This window comes from Pistacia vera, unplaced genomic scaffold, assembly GCF_008641045.1.
Source record: "Pistacia vera cultivar Batoury unplaced genomic scaffold, PisVer_v2 Contig40, whole genome shotgun sequence".
Taxonomy (NCBI): domain Eukaryota; kingdom Viridiplantae; phylum Streptophyta; class Magnoliopsida; order Sapindales; family Anacardiaceae; genus Pistacia; species Pistacia vera.
The window spans coordinates 3,588,975-3,604,504 of NW_022196224.1; the positions used below are offsets into that span (position 1 = coordinate 3,588,975).

General features: G+C 32.9%; 1 protein-coding gene across 3 annotated transcripts; it reads left to right on the forward strand.

Moving 5' to 3' along the window:
* Positions 1–10,246: 10,246 nt before the first annotated feature.
* Positions 10,247–14,270, forward strand: LOC116141741 (Werner Syndrome-like exonuclease). Of its 3 annotated transcripts, none has more exons than XM_031427227.1 (6): positions 10,247–10,538; positions 11,341–11,523; positions 12,113–12,243; positions 12,340–12,501; positions 13,613–13,723; positions 14,038–14,270. In XM_031427227.1, the coding sequence occupies exons 1-6, from the start codon at positions 10,349–10,351 to the stop codon at positions 14,080–14,082; spliced, it is 822 nt and encodes a 273-aa protein (XP_031283087.1). In that variant the 5' UTR covers positions 10,247–10,348; the 3' UTR covers positions 14,083–14,270. The 3 variants fall into 3 exon arrangements, with proteins under 3 accessions (XP_031283087.1, XP_031283088.1, XP_031283089.1); XM_031427228.1 differs by having other exon boundaries at positions 11,344–11,523; XM_031427229.1 differs by lacking the exon at positions 14,038–14,270 and having other exon boundaries at positions 13,556–13,705.
* The last annotated feature ends 1,260 nt before the right edge of the window (positions 14,271–15,530 follow it).

Sequence of the window (15,530 nt, forward strand, 5' to 3'; positions counted from 1 at the left end):
AATCATTGGTTATAAAAAAAAAAAAAAAAAAAAAAAATTGAAAAAAAAAAAAGACATTATTAAGCTATGATCATAATATTTCATAGAATATGAGTTACATATAAATCGACAACATATGTTACATTATGATAGAGTAGTCTTAAGTTAAAATTTCAGTAGTTTTAAATCATGCCCCCTAAAGGGAATTGTGGGGTTCAAGTATTAAAGACATTATGCTAATGGACGTAACATGGAATTTGAGATAGGTGTGACAAATGCAAACAACAATAAAATTTATTTGTTTTTTTAAAACAATAATTAAATAAAAATTAAGATGTTAATATTCATTTAAATAGTTATTTATACTGTTATTAATGTGTTTTGTATTTTGAAAGCATTATCATGATAATTTTCAATAATATTTTTTTTTCTTTGTATACAATATTAGATTTTACTTGTACCAAATAATCTTCTTCAACATGTACTTCTAGATACAATAAGATGACCTTTTAGAAAGAGCAAACTACATGTTCCCACCTAAGGTTTACCGAAATCATACCCTTGGTTTGATTTATTCCAGATACCCACCCTTGACCTAACACTATTTCTTTTATTTTAAAAGGTTAAGGGTAAAAGTGTCAAAAGCCATTTCTCTCAACTCACCACCGTTGACTGGTTTCCTTCTTCTTCCCCTCTTTTCCTTTTCTTTTTCTTCTTCTCCTCTCTTCCAGATTCTTTCTCTTTTTGAAAATAATGTGAAGCCAAAACAGGGTCGTTTCACTTAAGTCCATTGGAAGCCAAAATGGGGTCGTTTCATTTAAGGCCATTACTGAAACTTAGCCATCAGATCAAGACAGATCCAAGGGCTGAGGATTACGAATGCAGACATATATAAGGAAAGCAACAGTGATGAAAACAGAGAATGCGTTTTTGTTAATCGGGTATTAGGGTTTGCAAAAGAGGAAAAACTAGGGTTGTTTTTCCTGGGTCTTTCTGGGTGTAATCTGGGTTGATTGTGAGAGAGGGTTGCGTTTCCTTCTAGAGGCTGGTATTTATCCTCTGTTTTCTTGCAGATTATTGAGAGATTCTTGAGTGAATAGGCCTTGGTCGGGTGTTAATCTGTTTTTGGCAGATTTGTATGATTGCCTTCTTATGATCGTTGAATATCTTCTTAGTGCTGTGAGTGTCCGTATTTCAGAGCTCAACGTGGACGTAGTCTATCCAAGATTAGATAGACGAACCACGATAAAATCGTGCCTTGTGTTGTGTGTGTGATTCTTTGATCTTTAATCTTGTGTGTGGTTATTTGTATTGCGAATTTGCTTATCAGGCTTAGGTTATAACACTTTTTCTTCTTCTCCTTTTTTCCTCTCTTTCTTCTTCTCTTCTCTCCACCAGATTCTTCCTCTTCTTCTTCTCTTTTTCTTCTCTCTTTCTTCTTCTCTTCTCTCCACCAACTGTTTCCCCTCTACCACTGCTGGGGAAAATGGAGGTTTTGGAGGTGGAAGGCTGGTGGTGTTTGTGGTGATGATGAGGACGCCAACAGAGCCGAGATCGAGCCAAATGGGACCGAAATCGGGTGGTGGTAAGGGATTGCAATGGCGGTAGATGGGTGGAATGGTGGTGGTGACTTTGGGGTTTCGAGAGAGAAAGAGGAGTCTAGTTGTGGCTATGGCTATGGCTGTGGGAGGGAGAGAGAAGCGGCAGAAGAGAAGAAGGGGGAGATGAAGAAGAAGACGAAGATGGGAGGGTAGTGGGACCGAAATCAGGTGGTGGTGAGGGATTACAATGGCGGTAGATGGGTGGAATGGCGGTGGGAGGTGGGTGGTGGTGACTTTAGGGTTTCAGGTGGGAGAGAGGAGCGTGGTTGTGGCTGTGGCTGTGGGAGGGAGACAGAAATGGCAGAAGAGAAGAAGGGGGAGATGAAGAAGAAGACGAAGATTGGAGGGTAGTTTGGTAATTGCTCTCTTCATAATCCAATAGTGATTAACACTGTTAGTTTAAGAGTGGAATCTAGAACAAATGACACCAAGGATAGTACTTTATTTCGTTAAACCTTGGGTGGGAACACAACGTTTACTCTTTTAGAAATAATTAAATCTTAAGATCTGTACACTGGACCAAGCACACCACACCCCCGCAACAAATCAACCCGCCCAAACTAGAACCCCACGCCACCAACCAAGACAGACCCCCATCCAACCTTCACCCACAAACAGACAGCCAACCAACAGCAGGACCTGCAAATAACCAAAGACAAACCTGCTCACCACAGCCCAAAACAACAGCAGCAGCAGACTTTGCGCACACCACACCCTACAACAGACCAAGACCACCAAACACCAAGAGCCCCACGCCACCAACCAAACAGAACCCCACTAAGCAGAAAAATCAACCAGAGCACAAAAAAGTAAAAACAACCTAAGCTATGAAATCTAGTTATTATTATTATAAAGAAAGAAATTGGAATTACAAGCAATGCTACAATTTCAGATGGAGAAATTCATTCCATCCTTCAGAAATCATTTATTCGCTTCGGCACAACATATTCTTACCTACCAATACCATACAAGCCCATTCAACTTCCCAACTTTGAAGAAGAAAATGATTATCATATCAGGATTTATCTCATAGAATTTCGAATTAAAGCCCTAAATTTTCACTGGATATTAAAATATGAAAAAAGTAAAGCAAACTGGCCCTTGAAATCTAAATCTTGCTTGGGAATTCTTCCAAAGGTTTTAATCATTTGCTGCTCTTTGTTTATTATTCCCTCATGTTTATCATAAATTATCATGAATTAAAAGCTTTGAGAAAAAAAAAAAAAAAAAAAAAACCCTAAAAAAAAAGGTGGAATATGAAAATAAGGAGGGATAAATAAATACCGCTACTTTTATATTTTGGGGAAAAAATATAGTTTTTATTCTCTTTGAAGTATAAATATGAATTTTAACTGAACGAGCAACAATGGACTTAACCTAATTAAATAATAATAAGGTCCATAGGCTTAAGCTAATTAAATAATAATAAGATCCATCATGATTAAGGTTATACAAATTATCCTATTAATTAATCTTATAATTAGTAATGTATATAAATTATTTATTAAATTATTCACATTTAAAAGATAAATTTCATAAATTATGATGAAGAAAATTAAATTCTACATATTTAATATAAATAATTTGAATTATAAATGATGAATAAGATAAATAATCTTTACATACTGGGGTTGTTACACAAGCTAATTAACCATAATCTCATGTGATTCACTAAGTTCAATTTTTATAAGCAAACTTATATTCTTATTATAAACAATACAAACAAATATTGTAAATTAAATCACGAGTGGTTTGAATCAATTACAATTGATACCTTGAGAACAATTTATTAAATCACAAGAAGACGAGACCCACTTAAATCCTACAATTGTTAAGCTCCGTAATGAAGTCTTTATTTCATGTTCATAGAATGAACTTGTAAATTGATCTCCAACTTATTGATTACTAGCATGAAACGTATAGCAGATGAGTACATGGAGCGGGTTGAACATCAAACAAATGATTAGAAAACCTATTGGATATGGTTCATATTTTGTATAGGCTTGAATCCTAGGTAGACACATTCGAGGGTCCCACCCACATTCGAGGGTCCCACCCTTATGAAAATTGGTGTGGTGAAGGAGACAAAGAATGAAAGAAAAAACAGACTACCACGCCCTTATAGGTTTCTTGTTAGTTGTTCCCCACTATATCCTTGTTATATTTTTTCTATTAGACTTTAGACATCCTTTCTTGTTTTACTTCAAGTTTTACTTAACGGCGTCGTTTCTATTATTGTTTTTTTATTTTTTCCGATGGCGTCAATCTTGTTAAAAATGGATGGTGTTTAGATCATATTAGATTAAAATAGTTATAAATCAAATAAGGAAAGTTTATTATTAAAATAGTATTTCTCTAAATTAAAATTCAATTTAAATTTTAATATTTCAAATCAAATTTAAAATTTTTATTGAACGGATGATACATCCCACATGAATTTTCTTTTTCCCAAACTTTATTGCTTTTCCTATTAAAGTCACAAAAATATAAAATTTTGAGGATATTATTAAAGATAATAATTAAAATATTAGCAAAACCCTTTTCACCAAGGCAAGATATGATGAAAGCCTTTCCAACACGTGATAGATCAAACACTAACATTAACTTTTTTCCTTATTTGCAGTTTTAATATCTTTCACCCAAAAAATACAGCAATTTGACTAGGGTCAATTTTGGGTGGCTTGACTTGAGGCAGCGCCACAGCGGTCTAGCGACCAAGTTAAATGGACCTCCTCCTCCACACTGGGCTCCAACACTCATGCTCACTTGAATCCAATTTCAAACATCCAATTTTATCTGTCTTGGTTGTCCACTCAACACCTCCTTGCTACTTTTATTCTTATCTATTTAGACCTGCATTATATTATATGTTTAAATAACATAGATACTTTGCATGGCTTGAAACCTATGCAGACACATTCGGGTCCGAACCAAATATACTATCAATTATCATAGCTAATGGTATTAACAATAATTGACAATAAACAAATGTTGTCATTCTTAAATATTAATAGGATTATTAATGTTATCATCATCATCATCATCAACATATGTACAAGTTTATATATACAAATATGTAACATAATTAATTTTTATAATATCTCATATCTCATTCTTAAAATCATCTATATTTCATAAATTGTTAGTTTTAGATTATCATAGAACAAACAAAAACCTCAGAGATCCTTTAAAATAAAGTTTTATTTTACAAAAGCTCACACTGTTCTTTTAAGTTAGTTATTGGTTGAAGGTTTCAATTCACTATTGACCTTAACGGTGTGATTAACACTATGTTTGACTATAACTATTTAATTTATAAGTAATAAAAATATAATTATTCATAGGATAAATTAAAATATCTATATTTGCATACTATAAGGATTATAGCAAATTAATTTTCACATTCTTTATTTGCCACAAATTCAAATAATTTATAGCAACTACACACATATTAGCTATATATTTAAACTAGTAGCTAATAAAGATACTATAATATTGATACTACCATGAAAATAAAATTTGTATAACTAAATACCTTAATTAGCTACAAATTTCAATATTTGATAGCCAATGCACAAACAATAGCTATATAGTTAAACTCGTAGCTAATAATGATACTATATGCTATATAAATAAAATGTTTATAGCTAAATACATTAATTAGCTACAATGTTTTGCCATAGCTAATACATTGTAGGCTAATACATTGTAGCTAAATGAATAGTTATTACCACAATTTTAAAAAATTAAAGTAAAAGATGAATATTAGCTTCGAGGGAGGAAATCTTATCACTAAAATTATTTCAATTAGCTATAAATATTGACTTTTGTAATTGTAAATATATATTTGCTACAGTTTTCCTCTTTGTAGCTAATTTTCGTAGCTATATGTCTATAATGTTGTAGTGAGAATGGAATTTTTAACCAATATTTCTCCTTTTTTTTTTTTTCCCATCTTTGAAACAATTTCCATTAAGACGTCATTATATCTATATTTAGCAAAAGTTTTAGAAATTTGAAGTAAAATATCTAACACTAAATTAGTAGTAGAATAATAAAACCACTTAATGTATTGGTAGATTCGTAAAAAACTTTAAGAAATGAATAAAAAAGTTCGCAAACCGTCCAATCATCATAGCTGACAACTTCCTATGGATTATTCCGGTTGACGAAATCTGTAATTTGTGTTGTGTTTGGCAAAGCTTTTTCCAACATTAAGTAGGTGGAGTTTCAACGGATAGACATGTCCATACATAACTTCAAAAAGTAGAATAGGTAGATCCTCTTGCTTACAATATTTGATGTACTCCTGCCATCTTTTGTTGCTATCCTCGACGATGAATCCGATAGCCGCGCGCACCATTTCAATCTTCGAATTTATAGCTTCTAAACCTGCTTTAACAATCAAATTAATGATGTGGCAAGCACATCTCTGGTGAAATTTTTTTCCTTCACCACGTGGATCCAATCTCTTTTCAAATAAAGAGATAGTCGCGGCATTATCTAGCGTTAGCGCTACAACTCTATCAGTTAATACATATTCTTGCAAAACTTCAAGTATTGTAAAATAAATAGTGTCAGTATTATGTGCAGTATATAATGGTCTAAAACCTATCAATTTTTTTTGTAAACCCCAACCATGATCTGAGTAATGTATTGTGACGGTTAAAAAATTTGTTTTTGATCTACAAGCCTATATATCTGAAGTAAGTGCAATAGATATATTCTTAAAATTTTGAAATTCATTTTTAAGTTGAATATTTATTTGGTTATAAAGTTTTAGTATATCTCTTCTACATGTACTTCTACTAACAGTGGTATATGTTGGACAAAATGTAGTTTTAATCAAGTGAATAAAAAAAGGATTTTCAGATAAAGAAATTGGAGAATTCATTGCAACTATGTATATTAATGTTTCCTCTCGTGCTTTGAGTGCATTGTATTACCATGTTGACAGAGTTGAGGATTGTGGATTAAAATTAAGTTGAGTTTGAATTTGCCTACCTGGTCCGGTTGAAGATGAACTGGAAAACTGCATTACTTGGGGGTGCTTCTTCTCCAAATGTCGTTGCATCATCGAAGCCCCCTTTTTAGCGCCAATAACGGTTCCACATAAATTACATACCCCGCACGATTCTTTCCCCTCCCCATTCTCCTTTGCCCGTTTTGATTTAGTGAAGTGTCGCCATACATCGGACATGACCCTCTTTGATGGTCGGGGGGGGTTGGGTCATGGAGTCGCAGCTCGCTTGTGTTTGCCTACATCCCGTCCTGGCTAAATGTGGTTGTTGTCATTGAATTGCAGCAGCTGCCTCTGGAAAGGGTAAAAATGGATCGAACCCTTTAATTTCTTCGGTTGATGGAACGTAGAACTCATTTGACCCTTCCATTATGAATTTATGATAAAATAATAAATAAATTAAATAATAATATGAATAAGAGATGATATTGAAAAATAAAAAAAAAATGAATAATATGAATAAATTATAAATTATAAATATAAATTGAATTGAAGAAAATATGAATATGAATTGGATTGGAGTAGAGAGATCTAGAGAATGAGAGATTGAGAGTTGGTGCGAAAAAAATTGGTAGTGTGAGGGATTATTTATAGTGTAGGATTGGCAACCAACGGTCATGTGCTGTATTAATTGTTTTTTTTTTTGTAAAATATCAATTTAACCTTTAATAATTTTGTCAATTTTAAAATTATCAGGGGGTTTTTGGGTATTCTACAAAGGACTATTTTGAAATTAAGTAAATGGGTTTGTGCCTAAGCTTGGGACCAATCCCAGCACGGGCCTTGGAGGAAGGCCCGATCAAGGGACGGGTCCCTCCTCCCATAGGCCTGGTCCGGTTTGGGACCAACCCTACAAGGACCAGTCCTTTGGGCCGGATTTTTGGGACCAATCCCAAATGCCTAGGTCTAGCTGGTTGTTTGGTTTGCTGTTTCACTGTGGACTTGTGTTTGTGGTGTTTTTGTATGGTTTGAGTTCTGGTTGTTTCTCATTGGAAGAGATCTAACCGAGTATTTGTGTGTTTGTAGGGACATAAAATAGGGACATAAAATAATGGCTAGATTCAAGAGTAACAGAAGCAAATTATTAAGAGAGTTGCTCTGATACCATGTTAGAGTATAAAAAGTAGATGGCAAGAGCGGCAGAGAAGAACTAAAGATTGTTAGAGTATGCCAGGAAAGAATTTAGGAGAAGGTAATTTCTATATATTGCATTTGTATACCTTGTACATCGTTAAATTTATACAAAAAAAAAAAAAAAAAATGTAAATGTAAAATAGAAAATATAATCCCGTGTTAATGTTCTAATTACATATTTTTAGGGAGATTGATTGAAATGTAATTGCTGGAATCAAGCCTCAATTAAGGCATAACTTCAGCAGTCAATCAATTCCATCAGATACAACCCTTCATCTATTCCAAATTCATTTTCAAGATTCTCATCAATTTCATTTACTACCATTATTTCAACATGTGTTTCTGTGTTTCTACACCTTCTCCAATGGCACGAACATTTCCAAATATTTTTGCTAACCTCTCATATAAAGGGCATGGTTGTGTTTCAACAAGTTTATGATTCTGGAACAAAAGTAATAATATTAGTTTAATCATTATAAGCATTTTTCACTATAGAAAACCAAATCACATAATAGAAGAAAAAAAAATTCACTTGAACATAAGCTTGCCATGCCTTATCGCTATCAATTTGAATGCATTTTTTTCTCATCATTCTAACTAAATCCACCTGTATTAAGTATATTAAAGATAATTTCATATGTCTTCTTCCATATCTTTTTTGGAACAGCTTTCTGGAACGGTCGTTCCTTTTCTAACTTGAGTTTTAACTGGAGTGGATGTTTATTTCATTTTGGACAGAATTGTGAATGTGGTTAAGGAACGACGTCGTTTCAAAATGGAACGGCTTGACTGGAGATTTTTTTCCAAAAAAACTGAATGGAATGGGCGTTCCATGCGCTTGGATGGTCATTCCACCTAAACATTATGCATTTTAGTTTTGGTTATGACTTATGTCATATCTTTGCACACTATTAGTTAATTAATCACTCATTTTGATTAGTTTTGACACATTAAAACACATGAAAGCTCAACACTCTCCATCATTCAAGGTTACAGAAAATATAATAAAATAAGAGCAGCCAAGAGAGAAACATAATTTTTATCATCACTGGTGACTTCAAGTGTATGTTTTTCCTAATTGCATTTAACAGTGTGAAAATTGTAAGTTCTTGGGATTATATGTTACATGTTTATTGTCTTACTTAATTAACGTGAAATATATTACATGGAAAAGCTAATATTTGTATGAGAGGTAGTCACACATCTATTAAGAAACAACTAGTTAACTTACACTGTATAAAGGTCATTGCTTTGTGATTTAAGAAAGCACAGCTCATAGTTACTTCAATAAATTGCTTAATCCACCGCCTAAATAGCCTTGTTGAATTGAGTGATCTTAAATTGGAACCCTTTGGATTGCAATAAATCATGGGAAGTGATGTTTAACCCTTATCTAATTTATCGGTACCCCAAAGCTTACTTACCAAAAAATAAAAATAAATAAATAATAATTTGTCACTACCTTTTATTGCTAAATTCATTTGTTTTATATTGACAATTTCTTAAACAAAGTTTGGCGAATGTACATTTTTCCACCCATCGTCAATTCTCCATCAATGAAATGTGTTATTTAATAAGGGTACAACGGTCAAAAGATCATAATACCTTTTACTGTTTGACTTTGTAATTTTTAGTAACATTTTCCCACCAAACTTTATTAAATGTATTTGTCACCCTTACTTTGGTTTTTATTAATTTTAGGATTAATAAATTAACAAATTTTGAACAAAAGAAAGTCAGTTTTTATGTTAAAAATAAAATAAAAAATTTACAAAAATAAAAATAAAAAGTCAATTGCACCAAGACAGGTGCGATCTGGCTGAAAAAATGACTCTCTTTTTTTTTTTTTTATAGTTTTTGAATTCTTTTTTTTTTTGAATTTTTTGTTTTCTTTTTTTCAAATTTTCAATTTTCTTTTCTCTTTTTTGGAAATTATATTTTTATACAATTTCATAAAATCTATATTTTTTTAAAAATTACAATTGTAATGAAAACTTGTTTTGTAGTTATATAATTATTTAATTTATAGATATTATTACAAATGAAAAGTTTTTTGCATTTTTTTTATAGAAACAAATACTTTAAGTGAAAGTACCGGGGTAAAATGTAGCCTAAAAAATTTGTGGACATATATGTAATTTCAACAGTCAATCACGATCAAACCTGCATTTTAATGGTAGAAATTGAAAATAGGGGGTCTAAGGTAATTCCCCAAGTTGGTGAATGCCATTTTTATCTCTTTATATTTTAGGAGTGTAAGTGATATTAACCCTATCATATGTATTGTGCAAACTGACGACTACGAGTGACGAGAATGTTGTTCCACCGTTAATAACGTTTGAATTTTAATGATGGGTGGGAATTTTTTAAAAATAAAATCGTGGGTGGGAAAATATACATTGGCCAAATTTTGGGTGGGAAAATTGATTCAGCCTTTTATTTCAAAAAAATAAATATATATCTCTTTAAACACCAATCAATATCGAAATTAGATTTTTTCGTTGAAGCTTAATTGGACCCTTTAAAAGTTTCCTTTCCTTCAACCCGAAGAACTCGTTGAAATCCCCTGTTCCCTCCAAACATACCCCCCCAAACTAAAAACAAATAAAAAAGAATGGATCTCCAAGAACCCTTGACTGACCAAGAACTCCAAACGATCGAAGCAATTGAAGCCTCTTTCACCAAGAAAAGAAGCACCAGAGCCGATCACACTCAAGAACCCCGCCGCAGAACTCGCCGTCACTTACCCTCTTCCGTTCTCGCTTCGCCTTCTTCACCTTCATTTTCACTTTCACCTTGTCAAGGTAATAATTGCGAAATGTCTCTTCATTTCTTTATTTTACTAGCTTTTTGGCGTTCAAATAATTTGTAGTATCGTCCACTAATGACAGCGAAATGATTTTCGAGATGCTATTTGGGATGTATAACATTATAATTTTGAGTTTTAACAGTAAATTGGATTCAACATTATTCGAGCTGCAGCACACAAAGTTGATATACTGGAAGTCATGTAGCTAGGATTCGTTTTCCCGTTAACGTTACTGGATGGTAACTCAGCAAAATTTGTATAGTTGTATCATTAGTTAATTGTAGTGTCTTATGGTTAGAGTTTCTTGATTCTCAAATTAGGAAATTTTTGGAATTAAGCTCCAGATAGCCTTGGAATTATTGTTTACTAGTGTATTGTTGCCTGCCTGCTCTAGTTAGGACTTCAACTTTTGTTTTAGAATTCACCATTAATGTAAAATATTTATTAACACATGTTTTTGTAATATGTGGCTACGATTTGTGTTCCCGTTAACGTTACTGGATGGTCACAGCTAAATTTGTATTAGTTGTATTGGTTTTTTAGTCATTAGTTAATTGTAGTGTCTATTGGTTATTGAGTTTCTTTATTGTCAAATTGGGAAATTTTTTGGAATTAAGGTTCAGATAGCCTTGTAATTATTATTTTCAAATGAGCCTTTTAATTTTTTTTTTTTGGTAAGAATTTAGCATTGTTCTAAATATTTAATAAAACACATGTTTTTGCAACATGTTAACTTAAGCTGTAGTAGAGAAAGGAGGATTGGATTGTAATGTTGCTATGTTTATTTCGTTCACTAGCAGCAAATTTAAGGATGAAATATCAAACTTTAAGTTTTGGAGGTCAGATTTTGTATAGCAGAACATCAGTAGAGGTAGAGAAAGCTGCAGTGGAGCTTTTACAGGTTCTTGAAGCAAAGAAAAAGGAAACAGATCAAGTTGCCATAGGGTTTGATATTGAATGGAGACCCTCGTTCAGAAGAGGTATTACGGCTTTTCTTTTTGCACTTTAATCCTTTGTTCAATTTGTGCTGATCGATGCATTCATGTAATCCTATAAGGATTTCCTTTATTTTTTTTTTCTTTTGTAACTTTATGCATCTGTCCTTGTGCTTGGTAATTACTACTCCAAGACTCATAGAGTTACACTAGGCAATGGTCCTTTTGTCTGGAAAAAAGTAGTAACTGAATTTATAATAATATATTTACATCTCCAAAACTTGGTCTAACGTATAGTTAAATGGAATTCAGTACCACCAGTCTTCTGTGAAAATGCTGTTGACTGCCATATGTGCCAAACTTTATTTTAGACTCTATTGTAGATGGTATATAGATACAGGACCTTGATCTTAGGTTAGATGCATATTTTCAACCATTTATCTATCTTCATTCAAAGTTGCATAGATTTGCTGAGTTCACCACATTAAATATCAGTTTTAAGTGAAATATTTATGATATATATGTACATCTATATAGAATTATTCTTTTGGATGCTTATAACAATAATGTGATGAATTAGAATTTTTGTTATTTGATTTATGGACTATCATTTTTGCGAGTCTTGATCTTGCAGGTGTTTTACCAGGAAAGGCTGCTGTTATGCAGATATGTGGTGACACCGGTCATTGTTATGTCATGCATATTATTCATTCTGGAATCCCTCCAAGCCTGAAGTTTCTCCTTGAGGATTCTTCACTTTTAAAAGTTTGTAACATTTCTTGCATTAAGTTTCTGCATCTAAAGGGGTTCCTGCATTGTGTATTTAGTTGATAGTTTTAACATGAAGCTTGACATTTACAGGTTGGAGTTGGAATTGTCAATGATGCTGCTAAAGTTTCTAAGGATTATAATGTATGTGTTAAAGGTGTGGAGGATCTTCGCTGTCGAGCAAATCAAAAGCTTGGTGGAAGCTCTCAAAAATGGAGTCTTGCATCCCTGACTGAGACGCTTGTTTGCAAAGAGGTACATATCCAGTTTTGCTGAACGAATCTTGGTGGATTTGAGTCTTAAACACGATGCCTATCTGGATAGATTTACATTTCCATCTTTTTTTCATTTTTCTTTTACCCGTGGATCTTATGTTCTTTTGTCCTGACTGGTTATTGTTTACTTTGTTTGTGGAAACTCTTTAAATTATTCAATCTGAGTCCCTCTAGATAATTGAAAAGACAGTCCTGTCTATATACTTTAAGTGTCTTCTTGCCACCTGCTTTTTCAAGCAGCAATATTCAAGTAACATATGCCAAGCTAGCCTAGATGTTATTGCCCCTGAACATGTTGTCATTCAACACTGATATTTTGTTGTCATGAAAAATTCTCTGCATAAGTTGTCAAATATAGAGGGCCTTTTTATTTTTTGGACTAAGTTTTCTTTCTTGTATTCCATAAGGTTTTCACTTTTCATGCATCATCAACGTGTAAATGCCTACCTAAGTTGGCCCATGTCTGTAGATGAAATGAAATGTTGTAATCTGAAGGTATTTTAAATTTTCTTGTTGCAAGATAGTACTCTGTAGTTGATTACATGTATACACTTTGCACTGGTCAGGTTGATAGTCATTATGCAAAACATTCAAAAAGATCCACATAATTTAGATTTTTAGATTCGCTGACTAAAAATCATACCTGGCATTTAACTGTAATAATTTTGCACAAGATGTGAATGAAGCTGGGTGTATGTTGGATAAAGATTTTTGCATGTGGGAGGTTAGTAATGGCTAATATGTTTTACCTACCACACTGCCATTTTCTCCTTAACATAAAGTTGCAGAGATTTTGAAGTTCATGCTCTCTCTCCCAAGTCTTCTTTCTCTGTGGTTTCTTTCATCCTTTTTTCTTGTTGCAGTTGCTGGTCGTGACCCTAAATATGTTAAAGTTGACAATTATTCTGCAGATTTACACATTTTTATATCACAGAAACTGTTAATTATTCATTTGACAATTAACTGGAATATTCTATGAATTTCCTCCCGGTTATAATGTCTTGTATTGTTTAAAAATGAAATCTGGTATGCAGATAGAAGTTTGAACAGTTTTCTTGGGAAATCTTAGCTAATTTTCTTGAACTTTGAAGCTTCCAAAGCCCAACAAAATCAGACTGGGAAACTGGGAGGCAGATGTTTTAACAAAGGAGAAAATACAGTATGCTGGAACAGATGCTTTTGCTTCATGGCATCTCTATCAGGTAATCAACAATCACCATTTCACCTTCTTTTATAAGAATGCGACAGCGTTTATATTAATTAGCTTAATAGTACCTACAACTACTTTGTTTAGCTAATTTAATAAAGATATCAATTGTCGTTTCAAAAATTCCATCCGTTTTATTTATTTCAAATAGCTTTAGAACATATATGTACGGAATGGAAAGATTCCAACCACCCAAGTAAAGAACTGTTACAAATAAAGAGGAAACTAATAGATTTAGATAAGAAGCAACGTAAAATAAACCAAATCGGATCCCTGAATATTCGGTTTGATAACCTACAAAATACACAGGTTCTGGAGAGCCTCCCAGACCCAGTATTAGAGGCAGCTGACTAAAGAAGATTGGAACTGAACAACGGAAGAAGCTGACTAAAGAAGCCTGGAACTGAACGACGGAAGAAGTCATTCAACCGAGAGAATGCAGGTTCAAGAATGGTTTCAGGGCAAATCGAGCTCTCACAGTTTCATTGTTATTAATAGACCAGAAATCAGATTTGTGTATTCACTAAATGAAGGGAAATATATTTAAACTCCGCCACCATTGTTGTAAGTTGTAACAGTATCAGCCATGCTTTGAAACCATCAGAAATCAGATACAGCTGATTATATGATGATTTAAACTGTGAATTAAGCTTGTTTTCACTTTTTGTTTTATTTAGATTCTACCCACTTCGACTATTTTTCTTTTGATATAAATTCTGGGTTAATGCTTGATCAACTACTAAATCTGAAATTATTACTCTTTTTTAGCTCCTGGAAGATTAGATGGTCCAAATGACACCCTAAAATCCTTATATAATTTGCACTATTTACCGTTTAAAAGTATATTTGCTATGCCTAAATTTGACAAAGTACCAAGTTGTTGAGTTACTCTTCTCACAAGCCACAAAGGTCTGCTCAAACTGCAATATTGTATGGTTTATTTAAGAACCCATGAAGACAATCTCTAGTTCTACTCTTCTTAAATTTGTTATAGCTGAAAGCTTCTCCAGAACTTCTAACATTGAATACTAACTAAAGCATCAAAGGATAAAGGACCGAACCTCAGTCGTAATCAACAAGTATTGCTCCCTCTTGTCCAAGAGGTCAAATAAATATAGATTTTCAAGAAGAATATGCAAATAATTTTAGTTAAATAACAACCCACTTGCTTCTTCTATATTTATATATCTTTAACTTTATCTACACTAGCAAACATGATGTGTCAGGCTCAAATGTATTAAATTTTTTACAACAAATAGATCCTTTATGTTTTGGTTTTTTCAATCACACCCCTCTTCTAGAATCAGGGCCACTCAAAAAATAAAAAAAGTTTGCCTTAAGCTTAATCCTACTAGTTATAACCCGTAATTACAAATGGGAGTAATTAATAAATATAGGAGGATGATGAGCACCATGCTATAATGATTAGTTATTGTTATGATTTATGGGCCGACAATAAATTGACCTTTACTTGAGGGCCACCTTAAATAATGTCTAACCGCGTTTACACTTGCATATATAAATTAAACATTAATTTGGCTTTATCTAAAGATTTAATTTGTTTTGGTAAAACTCCAACATTATAATTTATATTTATGTCTAACCTAAAATATAACAACATTAACGACCTTTGGGTGGTTGAGTAGTTTGATAGGGACTCTTAGATGTATTACTTAAGAGATTCTAAGTTTGAGTCCTTTTTTGGTTTCTACTAGGGGTAGCCACTGAAACCCTTATCCAGTCGGTAGTTCCAGAATCCCGAGAGATTAATTAAATATATATATATATATAAATCTACGGTT